The 19,365-nt window shown below is 43.6% G+C and overlaps 1 protein-coding gene across 2 annotated transcripts; it reads right to left on the bottom strand.

Annotated features, from left to right (window-relative positions):
* Positions 1-404: 404 nt before the first annotated feature.
* On the bottom strand, positions 405-19,214 carry LOC114590237 (aldo-keto reductase family 1 member C3-like). Of its 2 annotated transcripts, XM_077935224.1 has the most exons (10): positions 18,988-19,214; positions 16,837-17,004; positions 15,793-15,909; positions 12,896-12,973; positions 12,528-12,650; positions 6,443-6,552; positions 5,705-5,782; positions 2,549-2,714; positions 1,813-1,895; positions 405-702 (listed from the first exon to the last, which is right to left on the bottom strand). In XM_077935224.1, the coding sequence occupies exons 1-10, from the start codon at positions 19,072-19,074 to the stop codon at positions 660-662; spliced, it is 1,053 nt and encodes a 350-aa protein (XP_077791350.1). In that variant the 5' UTR covers positions 19,075-19,214; the 3' UTR covers positions 405-659. The 2 variants fall into 2 exon arrangements, with proteins under 2 accessions (XP_077791350.1, XP_077791351.1); XM_077935225.1 differs by lacking the exon at positions 5,705-5,782 and having other exon boundaries at positions 18,988-19,190.
* Positions 19,215-19,365: the final 151 nt, after the last annotated feature.

The raw sequence follows: 19,365 nt of genomic DNA on the forward strand, positions 1-19,365 counted from the left end.
CAGGATGCTGGACTAGATGGGCCAGTGGTCTGATTCAGCAGGCTCTTCTGATTTTCTGAAGGTATTTCAAATCATCTTGGCAATAAATCTCAGGCTATGCAGCTGCTTCTTTTTATGAAGGTTAATCCTTCCCCCCGGCTTGTGCTATTTTCAATATACAAATCACCCCCCTTGAAACTGTTATTTGACACACTAGGGAGAACTAGGGATGGAGGAGGAGTTCAATTTTGTTCACATTTTAATGTGAAACTACACAGCTCACACTTCTTGAACCAATATGCAAATCAAAATGCAGTTATCCTGAGAAAGTGGCAATTCTCTGAATTTTGTGATGCAGTTGTTCAGCTACAGAACCATTACAAGAATGCATATACTGGGGTAAAGTATGCATTAAAGAGCAGATATCAGTGAAAACACCATGCAAACATGCTTTATTTTAGCCAAAAGTGCAAAGAAAAATGTGTATGGTAGGAGAAATCTGCAATGATGAATTTTCAAGACATTTTCTTTTCATCCCAAATTGATATGGCGATGTGAGGAAACTGAAGAGTGGAAAATGAGATGCTGGGAGGAACTGATATTGAGAGATTTGCCCAGTGTTTTCCATGAAAAAGGACCCAGGTTCACAAGGGGATAAATTGGAGATGGGTGACGGGTCCTTATTCCACATCTGGCGGGTAATACTGTGGGTGACCAGCGTATCTGAAACAAAAGAAAATAGAGACAACACTCAGGGTGGGGAAGATGTACAAGCAACGAAAAGTGATCTGTTGCCAGCCATTGCCTCATGAGACCATTTCACACAGTGCATTGTAAACTCCCCAAGTTTGCCATCAAATGCCCACCCTGCTGAATATCTGGGAGGCTGAAAGTCAAAATGGTCCACCATATTGCAATCTAAAACTTGCAATATCAGGATGATCATATGTCTGTCTTCTCACTAGAGATATTAACCCCTAGATGATGAATACAGCCCTGGTTGCTGATCAAAGTGGTACCAAAGGGTTGGGTCAAAGGTCTCCCTCCCCTTCCCCAGTGTCTTTTTGAGACTTTCAGGTAGGGGCAGAAGGACAAATGCTGTTTTGGGAGTCCCTTACTGGCAGTAATGCATGAGGCAGCCATCATTCCCCCATCAAATGCTCCTGGGAATGTCTGCACATCATTGTATGGCATTGGTCTCAAGGGTATTTGGAAGCCTGGTTCCAAAGCACAGAGCAACTGTCGGGGGATGTCAGGGAACTGCCATCAGCTCAGAGGCGAGAGGTGGAAGGCCAGTTGCGTTATAGGGAACCTCCGAAAATCTTGCGAAGCAGTTTCTCCTCTGGCGAGGAGGAAACCCCAAGCTCCGGTGAAGAGGTGGTCTGCTAGTGGAAAAAGATCCTGAATTGCCATGGGGTAAATTATGGGGAGTTTAGAAGTCCACCACAAACATTACATTTTGTCAGAAACTGGACTTTTTCAAGACTGTCTAGGGCCAAAAACTACTGGGAGAGCTCGGTTGGTAAAGGATGGAACTCTTGATCTCTGGGCCATGGGTTTGAGCCCCGTGCTGGGCAAAAGATTCCTGCATTGCAGGGGGCTGGACTAGATGACCCCCATGGTCCCTTCCAACTCTACAATTCTATGACAGGGACACTTGTCCATATGCTTTGGTACAAAGTATCCACAGTAATTGCTTCTATAATTTCACCTAATTCTCTATGAAGAGAAGAGATGGATGTCAGATCTTTACTTCCTTTTCCTCTCGCACTATCAATTCTTGCGTGAAGCACTTCTATTTATTCATATGCATACTATTTAAATATGACTTACGCTTCCTCTTTTAAATAGCTCAGGTTTTTGTGAAGGCCATCAATGGATTTCATATCCTCCTCAGACAGCTGGAAAGTAAATGCCTGTCAGGAGGAGAAAAAAATAACGCTGAGGTGCTTTTTAATCATGTCTTCTTTTTGCACCTCAGAGCTGTGCACCTTTTTCCAGCCACAGAGAAACCAAAGCGAACTTTGCTACCACCTTCCAAAGTTGAATTCCTTCATTTAACAGCTTCAATCCAGATGTCCTCCCATTGAGGGAATTTTATATGCATAGTTATGTAGGTTTGCAATAGAACAGGAGTGGAAACTGTGGCCCCCCCAGATGTGGATGGACTCCAACTCCCCATCAGTCTCCGCCATTATGATGAATGGTCAGGGATGAGGGAAGTCATAGCCCAGTGAATGTAGTTCACTACTTCTTCACTAAACTACTGAACTTGCCCCCATGGGAGGCAGTGGCAGCCACCAACTTGGATGACTTTAAACATTAGACAAATTCATGGTGGATAAGAATACCAATGGAAGCTAGTTATGATGGTTGCACTCTGACTTCACGGTCTGAGGCAGTGATGCTTCTGAATACCCGCTGCTGGAAACTCCTCCAACTTCTTGAGTCCCCAAACCAAGATGTGCATCTTCCCTCCCACAGGAGTCATGTGACCTGTGAGATCATAGTGTCCAAATGATGTGCTTTTTCAGTATTGTTTTTAATGGATTAATATGTACTGCTTTACCTGGATGTCTTCCTCAATTTGCTCTCTGGTGTCGGCCTTCACTAGGACCACTAGGCCGCGCTGCAGTTGGTAGCGAATAGCCACGAGAGCTGGGGTTTTGTTGTACTTCTTGGCGATTGTGACCAACAAAGAGTCTTCAAGCAGGGGAGGAGCTTCTGGATTTAACCTGTTGGAGAGCAACATGTGGAGAAGGTGTGTTTCTGGTGTCAAGATGCACAAATATACATGCACAAATATAGGATGAGGGGCACTTGGCTTGACAGCAGTATATATGAAAAAGATCTAGGGGTCTTTGGAGACCACAAGCTTAACATGAGTCACAGTGTGATGCAGCAGGAAGAGAAGTTAACGCTATTCTAGGCTGCTTCAGCAGAAGTATAGTGTTCCGATCGAGGGAATAGGGACGCGGGTGGCTCTGTGGGTTAAACCACAGAGCCTAGGACTTGCCTATCAGAAGGTCGGCGGTTCGAATCCCGCTGATGGGGTGAGCTCCTGTTGCTCTGTCCCTGTTCCTGCCAACCTAGCAGTTCAAAAGCACATCAAAGTGCAAGTAGATAAATAGGTACCGCTCCGGTGGGAAGGTAAACGGCGTTTCCGTGCGCTGCTCTGGTTCGCCAGAAGCGGCTTAGTCATGCTGGCCACATGACCCAGCAGCCGTACGCCGGCTCTCTCGGCCAATAAAGCGAGATGAGTGCCGCAACCCCAGAGTCGGTCACGCCTGGACTTAATGGTCAGGGGTCCCTTTACCCTTTTAATTATGCATTGGTCAGACTTCACCTGGAATACTGTGTCAAGTTCTGTACCCCACAGTTTAATAAGGATATTGACAAGTTTTTAGTACAGTGTTCTTCTCCCAATAAATCACAAACTCATACTTTGCATGTGGATCATTCTATAGCTGAAATGGTAGCATCCATGCACAAAAGAGATTTCTTTTTCTTTGCTGAATTAGAAACAGTATTTGGGGGGGGGGGCATGACGGCGCAACAACACTTTCCCCCCTGGTGCCGTTGGGCCCGCCCTCACTTAAATATAGTGCACCCACCTCACAGATCACCAATTCCATGAATTCCTACAAACTACCCCAGATTATCTTGTGGGGGTTTTCCCTTGTGTGAGGGGAAAATTAATAATTTGGAGTCTCAGGCAGGATTTTGTAAAACAAAGGAAGTTTATGACACAAGTGGGTGAAACATAGGATACTTCAGATTATAATTCTCTTTCACTTCAGTTCTTTCTCAGCTGTTGTACGGCTGTTGCCCCTTAATACCGTATTTTTTGCTCTATATGACGCACCAGACCACAAGACGCACCTAGTTTTTGGAGGAGGAAAACAAGAAAAAAATTATTCTGAATCTCAGAAGCCAGAACAGCAAGAGGGATCGCTGCGCAGTGAAAGCAGCAATCCCTCGGGGGCCACTAGGGGCGCATTGGAAGATGGCCGACAACAACATCTCTCCGACCCACACGAGGTAATTAAGAGGTTGTGATGGGAGTATGCAGCCTCCCTGCCCCCCCCAGGAGATGGGGGGACTGCCCTTGCCTGCTGTGCCCGCATATATCACCCCCGAACTCGAGGGGGTGGGGGCACTAGGCAGAAAGCCCTTGTGTGGACTTCGGCTCTCCTGGACGCTGTCTCTGATTCGCGCCTCTAGCTGCAGCAACTTCAAAAGAAACAATTAGAAAGAAGCAAATGCACATATTTCAAGGAAGAATGGGGAGTAAAAGACTGCTAATTGAAGAGATCTCTGATAAAGAAGACGGGTCGGATAAACAGGAATATATCATGAGAAGACACACCAAGGCTCGGTATGTCGGCAACGGGACTGGATGGGGGGGAAAAACTTTCCATTCTTTCTTTATGTGATTAACCAATAATCCCCCCCCCCCCACAAATCAGAAATGCCATTTAAATGACCTAAACTGGATGATTTAAGACTGTGTGGAGATAATTTTTAACCAAAAGCATGTTTTAAGGAGATCGTGGAAAGTACAAGAGCTTTGGGATGACGCAATAAAAAACAGCGTCGCCATTTTGGCAAGTTCTGTCGAAAGACTTATGTCTGGGAGGAGAAATGCATTTGTTTTCATACAGTGGATGAACCCCCTCAGAGGACTGAAAGAAGGCGACAGATTTGCGAAGATTAATGATGGAAAGAGAGCTTTTATTTATGGAAGTGATGATACATGGAAACCATCTTGATAAGGTTACTGGATGAACGGAAAAATTCACACAGGATTACAATTTGTGTTTACCTGCTTAAGGAGATTATCAGAAGAGATCACAAAGAAAAAAGAAAAATTTATGAAAATAATAAGAGGAGATGTGGAAACAGCAAGATAGGACTGAGTAGAATTGTGAACACTATTTGGACAGATTTGTGGACATTAATGCAGGAGCAAGAAGATGATTGGAATCCCCTTCGGAACTTGAAATGTGGGTACCCCCAGCAAATTAAAATTCGGCTTTGTAATTCGGAATTTATGTGATGTGATTTGATTTGATTTGATTGGTCGGTTAATTAAAATTATTATTTTTTTTTTTAAAAGAAAGCAGTAATCCCTCTTGCTGTTCTAGCTTCTGGGATAGTTGCGCAGCCTGCATTCGCTCCATAAGATGCACACACATTTCCCCTTACTTTTTAGGAGGGAAAAAGTGAGTCGTATAGAGCAAAAAATACGGTACTTTGGTTCTTTAAAAAGGTGGTACTTCCTGTCAGTTACACACCCCTTAGACAACCCTACTCCTGAGGTACTCCAAGTAACAGACCCAAGGGATCTCCACAGCCCTCTTAACTGGTTTGGGAGTCTTCTCTTTTTGTAGAAGAATCGCTCCCCTCCTGACTGGAATGAGACCTAAGTGGGCTGTCTTTTCCCAGCTTCCACTTCTTCTGGCTCAGCTTCAGCCTCCCAGTTAATTCCTGGCCTATTACTCTTACAGGACGCCACACACTGTCCTTCACACTAAGCTCAGAGACTCCTTTCTCTAGCTTGTGATATATTCCTCAGAGTAGATGTTTCCACCCAGAAGCAACTCTCTCTCCCTCCCTCCCTATTCTCCCAACGTACCAAACTGTCTCTCCAAATCCTCTCCTTTTCAACTCCCACTCCTGGAACCCCAGCCAAAAAGAAAAAGAAAACACTTGGGGACCCAACCTGTCCAGCAGAACAAACTTTTCCGTCACAGGGGTACCTAAGGAGGGAAAGAAAGTCCCAAAGAATCCTGTGTGCCTGCTGGAGAGTTGAGATGGAAAAGAGGGAGGGAGTTCAAATGAAATGGAGGATCCTGGAAGAATGCACAGCTCATTATCTTGAAGGAGAACTCAATATTTGTTGCTGGTCCCACTTGTTAAAAATAAGCATTGAAGTGGCTTCCAGTATAGTTAAAAACAACACAATTCAAAATTCTGAGACACACAAAACAAGCTATGTAAAAAGAGAAATGCTATAATTATTTAAATGCAAGGCTGGGTGCAGGCCCCTTTCATTCCTGCCATTCTACTGCTTAAAGCACCATTAAAGATAATATATATGATTTAAAAACAGCACAAAATTTCAGAAGCAGAAATTATTAAATAGCCCCCTGCCTGTAACATTTAAAAACATATGTTTGGGAGAAGTCAATCAGCTATATATAAAAAACACATCAGCAATGGGAAGGTTTCTGAGAATGTCTAAAATGGGAGGGGAAGAGCTTTGTAAATCTCTCTCTAGAATGAGTTCCCCTATTGTGGGGCCACTACAGAAAAGGCCCTGGTGGTGGTATCCACAATGAGGATCTTTATTAACTGTGGGGCCAAGAGTACAACCTTCAGAGCTGCTCTGGATGCTGTGGAATACTGGGCATAGATGGTGCCTGAGGTGGTCCCCAAACGGTTTGGCTTCATCTCTTACCATCTTGGGTCCCTTTGGGATCCCAGGACACTATATCCTTCCAGGAGGATATTGTTTGACTTGCAGAAGGCCAGCATCTTGCTTTGGTTCCGATAAGGATGGCATTCAACCTGCGGATTTAAAATACCCCAACACAACACAAAAGTGAGAATTCAGATGAAACAAAGAATGCCGTGAAATAAAGGAAAGACAGAAAAGCAGAACCATGCTATTATTTCTTGAAATATCCAGCTTTAACCATTCTTAAAGTGTGTTGCATTTTCTATTATTATTATTATTATTTCTATTATTATTATTATTATTATTATTATTATTATTATTATTATTATTATTATTTTATACATTTCCCTTCATAAACAACAATAAACAACAAATACTAACCTAAATTACAATACATAATCTACCCTAAATTTCCATTACAATCTTTCAAAGAATTACAACATCTTATCAATGTCTCTATTATATACGCATGTTGACCTCCCTCCCTCCCGATTTCGGGCTTCTTAATAAGTCTTCCTTTTCTGCAGTTTCGTAGATATAACTGAACACATTGTAAGATTTATGTAATACCTGCTGTGGTTTTTAAATTTCTAAAATTTCCTTCAATGTATGTTATGAATTTACTCCAATCACTAATTAACTTTGTGCCTTTTTGGAATCTAATTTTTTGTGTCATTTTTGCTAGTTCAACATATTCAAATAATTTTATTTGTCAATCTTTAATAGTTGGGATATCTGGGTTCTTCCATTTTTGTGCTATCAAAATCCTGGCTGCTACTGTCGCATATTGGAATAGTGTCTGATCTTCTTTTTTAATTTCGTCCCCAATTATTCCCAATAAGAAGGCTTCTGGTTTTTTAGAGAAAGTGTATTTAAATATTTTTTTTAATGCATTATATATGAGTTCCCAATTTTTTTTGATTTTTTCACAGGTCCACCACATATCGTAGAAGCTCCCTTCTTTAGTCTTACATTTCCAGCAGATTTTATTTCCGGATTTATACATTTTCTCTAGGTTCACCGGTGTGATGTACCACCTATGCATCATTTTTTCCATGTTTTCTCTAAGTGTAGTACAGGCCGTGAATTTCATTCCTTTGTTCCATAATTTCACCCAATTATCATATTCTATGTTATGACCAAGGTCCATAGCCCATTTTACCATTACCTCTTTTATCTCTTTGTCTTTGGTGTCCCATTCTAACAAAAAGTTGTACATTTTAGATAGGGGTTTGGTTTTATTTTCTAATATTTCTATCTGGTATTTAGATTTTTTTTCATTCATCCCTATCTTTCTATCTTCGTTCCATAACACATTTATTTGGTGATATTGCAACCAGCCTGTAAGTCTATCTTTTAATTCTTCATATGGTCTTAATTTCCATCCATTTTCTGTTCTTATCAATAAATCTTCATAGATCATTCTTTCCCCTTCCATATTTGCTTTTTTAGTTGTTAAAATGTCGATTGGTGATAACCACCAGGGTGTCTTCCTTTCCAAAAGTTTTTTATTTCTCTGCCAAACTTCATATACTGGACCTCTGATGATATGATTTGAGAATCCTTTGTGCACCTTTTCTTTATTGAGCCACAAATATGCGTGCCATCCAAATCAATTGTTGAAACCTTCTAAATCCAGCAAGTCGGTATCTTCTAGGTTAATCCACTCCCTGATCCAGCAAAGGCAAGAGGGCTTCGAAATATAATTTTAAATTTGGCACTGCAAATCCCCCTCTCTCCCTCCGATCCGTGAGTAATTTAAATTTAATTCTCGGCTTTTTTCCTTGTCAAATAAATTTCGAAAGAGTCTTTTGCCAATCTTTGAATATTGAGGAACCTTTGATCACGGGAATGTTTTGAAACAAGAACAGCATTTTTGGGAGTATGTTCATCTTAATTGCTGCCATTCTTCCCGACCACGAAAGTTTTACTCTGTTCCACGTATCTAAATCCTTTTTGATCTCTTTCCAGGTTGTAATATAATTATCACCAATTAAATTTATATTTTTCATAGTAATCCAGATTCCCAAATATTTTACCTTCTTCACTTCTTTAATTCCACTTTGTAACTCTAATTTTTCTCTTACATTTTCCCCCAGGTTTTTAGTCATCAATTTAGTCTTTATTTTGTTTAACTTAAACCTGGCAAGTTTGCCGAATTCCTCTAGTAGTTCCAGGGCTTTACTAGTGCTTTTTTGCGGTTCCTCTAATGTCAGCACCAGGTCATCTGCGTACGCTTTCAATTTATATTCCTTAACACCAACTTTGATTCCTCTTATTTCCGATGTTGTTCTTATTTTATTTGCAATTACTTCTAACACCATTATGAATAAAAGCGGAGATAGAGGGCATCCCTGTCTTGTTACTTTCTCAATTTTAAATGAGTCCGTTAGGTTATTGCTAATTATCAATTTAGCCGATTGATTCGAATAAATTGCTTTTATACCTTCCATGAATGCGCCTTCTATCCCTGCCTTCTCCATACATTTTAATAAGAACTCCCACAATACATTATCAAATGCTTTTTCAGCATCAATGAAGATTAGCGCCGCTGGTATTTCATTCTTATATTCCAAGTACTCAATGATATTTATAATGTGCCTTACGTTGTCCTTAAGTTGCCTGTTTGGGAGGAATCCCGCTTGATCTTTATGTATAAGATTTGCTAAGCATTTTTTAAGTCTATTTGCCAAAACCTCTGCAAAAATTTTGTAGTCGTTGTTTAATAATGATATAGGTCGGTAATTTTTAATGTTTAATCTGTCTGTGTCAGGTTTAGGTATCATCGTGATGTGTGCCTCTTTCCAGGAGCTTGGTATCTTCCCTCCTCGTAAAATACTGTTCATGATCTCACATAACACTGGGGTCAGTTGGTCTTCTAAAACTTTATAATATTTGGCCGACAATCCATCCGGCCCTGGGGCCTTCCCTAATTTCATCTTCTTTATCTCCTCTTGAATTTCTTCTGTTCTTAGGGGTTATTTAGTTGAGTTCTTTCTTCCTCTGTTATGCATTTTCCTCCACAATCTTCTAAATATTTTTCTATTTTAATTATTTCCTCATGTTCTTTTTTATATAAAGTTTCGTAAAATTTAAGGAAGTTTTTCTTTATTTCTTTCGGATCTTCTATCATTTGGTCTTCTATTTTTATTTTATTAATCACGTTTTGTTTTTGCCTTCTTCTTAATTGCCATGCTAATAATTTTCCTGTTTTGTTAGCTGATTCAAAAACTTTTTGTTTCATTGATTTTATTCTCCATTCAACCTCTTGATTAATTAATATCAAATAATATTTTAATTACTTGTTTGTTTTTTTCATCTTTAGGATTTGTCGTTAATTTTTTCTCGCATTCTCTTAATTGAGTAAGAACATCCTCTTTCTTTTGTTCTCTCACTTTTCTCCTGAAGCTATTCTGTTGTATTAGGAAGCCTCTTAGGACCGCCTTGCTGGCATCCCAAACCACATCAATACTTGTTTCATTATTTAAATTCAAAATAAAATGCTCTTTTAAAGTGGCTTTGGCCTTATCGATAATCTCTTCATTTTCAAATAAGTATTCATTCATTCTCCATCTGAATGTACCTTGTGATGCACTTTTTATTTCAAAAACTATCGAGTTATGATCAGAAAGAGTTCTAGGCTGGATTTCGCACTTCTTAGGGATAATTCTCTTGATACCCAGATTTGGTCAATTCTCCCCCAGCTCTCATGAGGTTCAGAATAAAATGTGAATTGTTTTTCCATTGGGTGTTTATGTCTCCAGATGTCTATTAAGTTTAAATTTTCTTCTAAATTGTTAAAGGATCTTGGTAATTTCCCTTGGTTAGGTTTTTCCTTTTTCATGAGTCTATCTACTTCTGGTATCAGCACTCCATTAAAATCTCCCAGTAATATCATTTTGTGGCTCTCTAAATCTATCAATCTTTGTTCCAACTTCTTAAAGAGTTCTACTTTGTTTGTATTTGGGGCGTAAATGGTTATCACATTAAATTTTTCACCCTGGTAATTGATTTGTACCCCCAGAATTCTTCCTTCATCATCTTTACAAATTAGCTTGGGTTCCCATTTTTACAAATTAGCTTGGGTTCCTTTTTCAAGTTGCATTTTCTACAGATTACTTTCATTTGTTGTGAGACATTAATGTTACATGCAGTGTGAGGTTGGGAAGAAAAGACAGGGAAAGAGGGGAGTGGCGAGTGGGATGGGGTTGGGTGGCAATGTTTCTATATAAGGGAGCAGTTTTATCTCATATGTAAGGAAGTAATGGTATAGTTTTCAGTAATCCTCCCTGTGTAAATGCATCTTGTATGTGAAAAGTGTCTTTTCTTCAAATCACCACTGTGGCTCAGCAATGGTGGAAAGTATGGGGGAGGGAACGTAAGAACTACTTGTCTGGGGGGGGTGTATTCCCACCCTCTTAACCCTCTACTGCCATATATGAATTGGATAGTGCATGTGCTGGTCCTGGGGGGAAGGTTACCGTTGACGTAGTCGAAGTCCGGTCCTGGGTCACTAGCCTGGAAACAGTTCGCAAGGAGCGGGGCGGGGCCCGAAGCAGGAAGCCGAGCGGGGACAGGAACAATGGAGGGTCAGGTCTGGGTCCGGATAGGAGCAGGTTCTCAGCGACGACGTTGCTCCCGCCACCTGGGACCGGGCTGACTGGCCTTTATCTTCTCTGAGGCCAGGGGCAGTCCCGGCCCCCAGGAGACCCGCCTCTCCTGGCCTTAAGGCGAGCACTCCTCCTGGGAGAAACCAGTTCCCTTCGCCTCTCTGCCCTGAGCCTCTGCAGTTCAGGAGAGGCTGAAGGGTTACTGGGCCCAGGGGGAGACTCACCTGTAGGCACTGAGTCCTCAACTACCTCTGTAGCCAGAATGGATTCACCTGGTGCCTGCTCCTGAGGATCCGGCACAGGTGCAGGCGCCTCAGAATCAAGGCCCTGCCCCAGTTCAGCCAGCCCTGGAGGCGGTGACTCCTGTGCAGGCTGGGATTCCTCCGGTTCATCCTCTGAATCGGATTCCCAGGCCATCACAGTGCATCAAGGTTGGGCAGAGGGTACAAAGAAGCCATGATTGAAGTGGGACTATCTGGACCACTGTATCTATGGTACGGGGAGATCACGGCTGCACACATCTCATTGTCAGTCCATCACTCCTGCTTAGCTAGCAGGTTGCATGCCTTGGACTAGTGTGCTCTGGTCTCATTTGGTTACATAATATACACCAATGTCCAAGTGAATCAGGGCTGCTTGGGAGCAACAGCTTTGTCCAGATGCCTAATTCAAAGGCCCTTCTCTCCCCACTTGAGAACTTCCAGAGTCCCCACAAGAGGCTGTGTGGGCCCTGACTGTTAGGATTCTTGCCCTGTGCTTGCAGTCATGGGATTGGTTTTATCACATAACGGTGTGTGTTTCCAATCCACAGTGTGGGAAGTGACGGAGATGGGATGTTTCGTATTACATGTACTGTGTTCCGTGATGTAGGACTATTGCCTTTTGTTCTCTCTCTTTGCTGTTTGGTGCTGATGAGGAAGGAGTTGAGTCGGAATGTTCCGAGTGTATGATATGTTGATAAAGTAGTTTAGCCAAAATGCTGCGCTGCTGAGTCTGTCACGCGAATTGCTAACACTCTGCTGTTCCTAAGTGTGCTGATGCCTCTTGGTATCAGTCGCTGTGATGTTCTGGCTGGAGAAAGCTCTTGAAGCTCCCGAACGACTGACCAGGAGGGAGAGAACATGCCAGCCGGGCATGTGTCTCTATCGGAGTCCTACTTGCTTGTAGAATGATCCTGACACTGACTGCTTGTAGACCTCCTTCTACCTGAGATGCTTGTTTCAAAAATTAGGGACTTCTCCACACTTTCTTTTGTCTGAGGATTAAGAGGTCTTGATTAAATGAGAACCCATTACTAGTTCCTGGAATTTAGGGGAGTCCACCCCACAACTGTGACTTGGTCTGCAACCTTAAGCAAGTTTTTTCAGGGAATGGCTGTGTTCATCAAAACAAAGGTCCTCTCACAAAAGAGCTTAAATAAAGAAGCTTTCAACCATGCTTGGAACAAACCCCTAAAAAAAGCAATCACGCTTGACCTGGTTTATCACTGGCTTGTATTTCAACCCTGGCTTGTTCAGGATCATTTCCAGCTGCTTACGGGTGAAGTTGGACACTCCGATGGACCTCACCAAGCCGGCATCTTTGCACGCCTCCATTGCCTGGCAAAGAAAACACAACATGTTTGTTGAGTGGTGTTTGTTGAATAGCTGGGATCACACTCTCCCCGCCCAGGATTAAGATTGGAGGCTAACTCATATATTCCCAAGAGTGTGCAATAATTCACCAGCTCTCATAGGAGCCATTGTGTGAGTCATTGTTCTGGAGATGCCTCCTCTGGTGGAAGGCTACTGTGCTCTGCATCTGAATGACTCAAGGGCTGGATTTCCTAATCCCAGGCACCTACCTCCCATGTCTGCCGAAGATCTACGTTGTCAACAATCAATTTTTTGTCTTCTCCCATGGGAAATAAATCTGGTCCAGGCTGGAAAAGAAGGAGGCGGAGGGAATAAGTGCATTTCAGGCCTAGAAGTTCTCTTATCTCTGCAATATTATCTAATACTAATGGACAGTGATAGAAAAAAGGGAATGAAACATGCAGTGGCCTATATCACAATGCAGGGATCTGTGGGAAACTCAAATCACAAGCTCCACATTTCACATTCTTGTTTATTCAAGAGGGATAAAGTGTTACTTTATCCAGGAAAAAATACTTATGGTTAAATATTAGGTAAAGGTAAAGGTTAAGGACCCCTAGACAGTCAAAGGTGACTATGGGGTTATGGCGCTCATCTCGCTTCCAGACCAAGATAGCTGGCATTTATCCTCAGACAGCTTTCCGGGTCATGTGGCCAGCATGACTAAACCTCTTCTGGCGCAACGGAATACCGTGACGGAAACCAGAGCGCATGGAAACACTATTTACTTTCCTGCCGCAACGGTACTCATTTATCTAACATTTTCCTAACTGCTAGGTTGGCAGAAGCTGGGACAGAGCAATGGGAGCTCACCCCATTGCAGGGATTTGAACCACCGACCTTCTGATTGGCAAGCCCAAGACTACATCTCCACCAGCATCCCCCTGTGGCAATATTAACTCAGTATTGTCTCTTTTAATGCAGAGGTGGGGAATCAGTGGATCTCCAGGCTTTGCTGGCCTCCAAGTCCCATCAGCTGCAGCCAGCAAGGACAATGATCAGGGATGATAGGAGTTGCAACTGAGGAACATCTGGAAGGCCACAGGTTCCCCAAACATGCTTTAATTTTTTCTGTGCCCCATAGAACAAACTGTCTTCTTTCTTTGCACAGGTCTGTCTCCCCATCTCTCCAACCCCTTTTTTCTTCCCTCGCTCCATCGCCAAGTCCTGCTCTGTGCATGATTTATTTCTTATGATGCCCATGTAGTTAATGTCATCAGTATATAATAATAATAATAATAATAATAATAATTTATTATTTATACCCCGCCCATCTGGCTGGGCCTCCCCAGCCACTCTGGGCGGCTTCCATAAAAACCAAAAATACAATAAAATATCACATGTTAAAAACTTCCCTGAACAGGGCTGCCTTAAGATGTCTCTTGAATGTCAGGTAGTTATTTATCACTTTGACATCTGCTGGAAGGGCGTTCCACAGGGTGGGCGCCACTACCGAGAAGGCCCTCTGCCTGGTTCCCTGTAGCTTTGCTTCTCGCAATGAGGGAACCGCCAGAAGGCCCTCGGCGCTGGACCTCAGCGTCCGGGCAGAATGATGGGGGTGGAGACGCTCCTTCAGGTATACTGGACCGAGGCCGTTTAGGGCTTTAAAGGTCAGCACCAACACTTTGAATTGTGCTCGGAAACGTACTGGGAGCCAATGCAAGTCTTTCAAGACCGGTGTTATATGGTCTCGGCGGCCGCTCCCAGTCACCAGTCTAGCTGCCGCATTCTGGATTAGTTGTAGTTTCCGAGTCACCTTCAAAGGTAGCCCCACGTAGAGTGCATTGCAGTAGTCCAAGCGGGAGATAACCAGAGCATGTACCACTCTGGCGAGACAGTCCGCAGGCAGATAGGGTCTCAGCCTACGTACCAGATGGAGCTGGTAAACAGCTGCCCTGGACACGGATTTGACCTGTGCCTCCATGGACAGCTGTGAGTCCAAAATGACTCCCAGGCTGCGCACCTGGTCCTTCAGGGGCACAGTTACCCCATTCAGGACCAGGGAATCCTCCACACCTGCCCGCCTCCTGTCCCCCAAAAACAGTACTTCTGTCTTGTCAGGATTCAACCTCAATCTGTTAGCCGCCATCCATCCTCCAACCGCCTCCAGACACTCACACAGGACCTTCACCGCCTTCACTGGTTCTGATTTAAAAGAGAGGTAGAGCTGGGTATCATCCGCATACTGATGAACACCCAGCCCAAACCTCCTGATGATCTCTCCCAGCGGCTGCATGTAAATGTTGAAAAGCATGGGGGAGAGGACAGAACCCTGAGGCACCCCACAAGTGAGAGCCCAGGGGTCTGAACACTCATCCCCCACCACCACTTTCTGAACACGGCCCAGGAGGAAGGAGCGGAACCACTGTATAACAGTGCCCCCAGCTCCCAGCCCCTCAAGACGGTCCAGAAGGATGCTATGGTCGATGGTATCAAACGCCGCTGAGAGATCCAGCAGAACTAGGAAACAGCTCTCACCTTTGTCCCTAGCCCGCCGGAGATCATCAACCAGTGCGACCAAGGCAGTTTCAGTCCCATGATGAGGCCTGAATCCCGACTGGAAGGGATCCAAATGGTCCGCTTCTTCCAGGCGTGCCTGGAGTTGTTCGGCAACCGCTCGCTCAATCACCTTGCCCAGGAATGGAAGATTTGAGACTGGGCGATAGTTGGCCATCGTGGCCGCATCTAAAGATGTTTTTTTAAGAAGCGGTTTAATAACCGCCTCTTTCAGCGGGTCTGGGAAGGCTCCCTCACGGAGGGAAGCATTCACCACCCCACGAAGCCCATTGCCCAGTCCTTCCCGGCTAGCTTTTATAAGCCAGGATGGGCAAGGATCCAGGAGACAGGTGGTTGGTTTCACTCGTCCAAGCAGCCTGTCCACATCCTCGGAGGTAACAGATATGAAAAGGTTTTCTTTAACTGGCATGATTTCTCCCCCCAAATCTGTGAGCGATCATTCCTTGATTGAGATATAGTATAGCAGAGAACTGTCAGCATCTCTAGGAAATGACAATTCCTTCAGGGAATAAAATATTTTTAGTAGGTTCTCTCCCCTCCTTCATATATTGTACTCAATACTTGCATTAGGAGATCAATAATCATTTACCTTCATAGAATACGGAGAGTGCATTAAGAACAGATCCATGTAGTCAAACTGGAGTTTCTTCAGGGATTCTTCTAAGCATTTCCGAACAAGCTCTGGGCGGTGGAAGGTATTCCAAAGCTGTCAAAAATATAAAGAGATTTTTATTTTCACAGAGCCATAGAGTTTTTGTGTCTCGGGACAGTTTCGCTGTGTCAGATGACTATTCTTGTGTACACATCACAATATCTTTACCATTTATATTTACCATTTATTTATGAAATTTATATTTTGCCCTTCATCAAAAGATCTTGGAGCAGTTCACAAGATAACAGCACAAGATAAAAGCACAAATAAATAGTCAAAACAGAAGCAATAACATAGGAATCCCTCCTTCCAATAACCAGCGGCGTAGGAAGCTGCTCGGAGAGATGTGTGGCTCGGGCACGCTGTAGGCCCCGCTGCACCCCCCTTCCTCCTCCCCTGGCAAAAACATATTCAAAAAGGCTATAGAATATTAGTCAGCCCAAGGCCTGGTTGAAGAGGAACATATTCGCCTGGTGCCTAGAGGTGTATGTTGAACCTTCCTGCAGAGAGCATTCCCCAAATGGGGAGCCATGCAGAAAAGGCCCCGTTCTCGTTTTGCCACCCTCCGAGCCTCACATGGAGGAGGCACACGAAGACGAGCCTCAGAGGATGAACACAAAATCTGGGTAGGTTTATATAGGGAGAGGCATTTTGCTTTGATTTTGTTAAATAATGACTGTGAAATATGTAACTGCATCATGATGCAGGCACTATATTTTACAGTGGTACCTCGGGTTACAGACACCTCAGGTTACAGACTCTGCTAACCAGGAAGTAGTACCTCGGGTTAAGAACTTTACCTCAGGATGAGAACAAAAATCGCGCACCAGTGGCGCGTTGGCAGTGGGAGGCCCCATTCGCTAAATTGGTACCTCAGGTTAAGAACGGTTTCAGGTTAAGAATGGACCTCCAGAATGAATTAAGTACGCAACCAGAGGTACCACTGTACTCTTTTTTTAAAAAAATGCCAAACTCACTCACTTTTCCAGTGTAGAAAATATCTTCCCTTTTTATTGTTCCGTCTGCAATCTTCGCACGAACAGCCCGCCCAACGTGCTCCTCTGTCTGGTATACATATGCACTATCAATATGACGGAAGCCGAATTCTATTGCTATCTTTGCAGCCTCCTCACACTTACTTTTTGGAACCTGCCGGTTGAAAAGGTGAAAAGGTTAGTCAAGGTCTCTGCTTCAGTGGGGAAATTAATATCAGAGGGTATCTGTAAGTAACACTGAGTATCGGTGGACATTTTCAAACTAGACCTGAGTCCCAAGGACTCAGCTAGGCTGGATCTAAACACATTAAAGGAAAAGAAAGAAAAAGCGCAAAGAAAAAGCAATTTATGTATACAGTATGTGTTGCATGTGAGATATAACATTGTGCCACCAGATGGCGAAATGGAGTCCTATTTTTCTCTACCTGTTTTCCCTGTTTAAATTTACAGCACTTTAAACTGAAACGCTTCTTTGATGTGTCTAGATCCATCCCTGCTGATGCCTGGGTCCTCTCGTGGGATCTCTTTCATGAGGCAAGGTGGCACTGACCAGCAATGACAACAGGGCTCCAATCAAGTTGCAAGGTGGTGAGTTGCCATTTAAATTTCCCACAATCCCTCCGCCAGCACACACCAAGGCACTATGGGAAATTAAAACAGGTGCTCCCTGATAGCTGCCAGGTGGGAAACAGGATGAAATCTTGTCTTGTGTTCATGATATGTGTTAGAATTCCTGCTCCGTGATTGCAGTCATGGGATTGCTGTCTATCACATGACGGTATATGTTTTGACTCCACAGAGTGGGAAATGACGGAGACAGGATGTTTGTGTTACTGTGTTCTGTGAAGTGGGACTACAGTGGTACCTCAGGTTACATACACTTCAGGTTACATACACTTCAGGTTACAGACTTCAGGTTACAGAAATAGTGTTTCAGGTTAAGAACTTTGCTTCAGGATGAGAACAGAAATCGTGCTCCAGCGGCGCGGCGGCAGCAGGAGGCTCCATTAGCTAAAGTGGTGCTTCAGGTTAAGAACAGTTTCAGGTTAAGAACGGACCTCCGGAATGAATTAAGTACTTAACCTGAGGTACCACTGTATTGTCCTTTGTTCTTTTTCTTTTTGCTGTCTGATGCTAGAGAGAGAGGGAGCCATGTTGCAGTGCTCCGTGTGTGTTTATATGTAAATAAAGTAGATTAGCCAAGATGTTGAGTTGCTGAGGTCTGTTACGCAAGTTGCGCAAACTCCACGGATCCCTAAGTGTGCCGGTGTTGGTTGGCATCGGTTGCTGTGAAAAGCTTTCACAGCAAAAAAAAGCTTTTGAAAAGCTTTCACAGCAGAAGAAAGCTTTTGAAAAGCTTTCACGGGCAGAAGAAAGCTTTTGAAGCTCCCGAACGATCAACCAGGAGGGAGGGAACATGCCCAGTGGCGTAGCGTGGGTTGTCAGCACCCGGGGCAAGGCAAGTAATTTGCACCCCCTAATCCGTGGATTTGCACCCCCTAACCCGTAGATTTGCGCCCCCTAACCCTAACCCCAGATGTTGCGCCCGGTGCAGCTGGCCCCCCCTGCACCCCCCACGCTACGCCACTGAACATGCCAGTTGGGCATGTGTCTCTGCCAGGGTCGTACTCAAGTGTAGGCTGAGCTCCTGACAGTATGCACATGTATGGTAAATAGCAATTTCTGAATGCTTGACCCAAACATGCCAGATTTTTTCATGCATTTATTAATGGTCAGGCAACGAGAGACAATTTTTAGGACTTTCAGGATCACATCAATAAGTCAGCAGAGTTATTGCAACCCACTATAACACATGTATCTCTATGGAGAGTACTAATTAATTAGTGAACCTATTAGAAGAAGAAGAAGAGTTTGGATTTGATATCCCAATTTATCACTACCCGAAGGAGTCTCAAAGTGGCTAACATTCTCCTTTCCCTTCCTCCCCCCCCCCCCAAACACTCTGTTGCATTCTTGGCTGCTGTGACCCAAGAAGTTCTCATGCACAATTGGCTTCTCAGATCAGGTGAGGTATCACATGCGATGCTTTGCAGTGTATGAAGCACCCAGCAGCTGGCAGGCATTTTGCTCTTCAAAAACAAGTTACAACAATCTGAGAGTTAAATGTTGTACTTACACTGTCCGGGGTATAGGTTCCAAACCCCAATACGGGGATTTTGTTCCCATCATTCATTGTAATGCCACGGTCTTTGCTAAGTGCCATTTTCTGCTTCTGTGCTTGTTCAGTTCTTGGCTGCAGGCTGAAACTGATCAACACTCTTGTGGCGAAAGGGAAAACTCGAGTGAGGAAAATGAAGTTTGTGTTTCCAATAAAATGACTTCTGTTGGCACGATAGGAGGGGAGTGCTTAAATACTCTGAAGAAATGAGGGAGAAGGGCGGGGAAACCTATGGCCAACTTTATATCAGTAATTTTCAGCAGAATGTCCTTTGATGCCCCACAATTTTCATTGTTGACTCAGCAGCATTGCTTTCACAGGATAAATAACCTATGA

The sequence above is a fragment of the Podarcis muralis genome, chromosome 10, assembly GCF_964188315.1.
Source record: "Podarcis muralis chromosome 10, rPodMur119.hap1.1, whole genome shotgun sequence".
Classification (NCBI taxonomy): Eukaryota; Metazoa; Chordata; class Lepidosauria; order Squamata; family Lacertidae; genus Podarcis; species Podarcis muralis.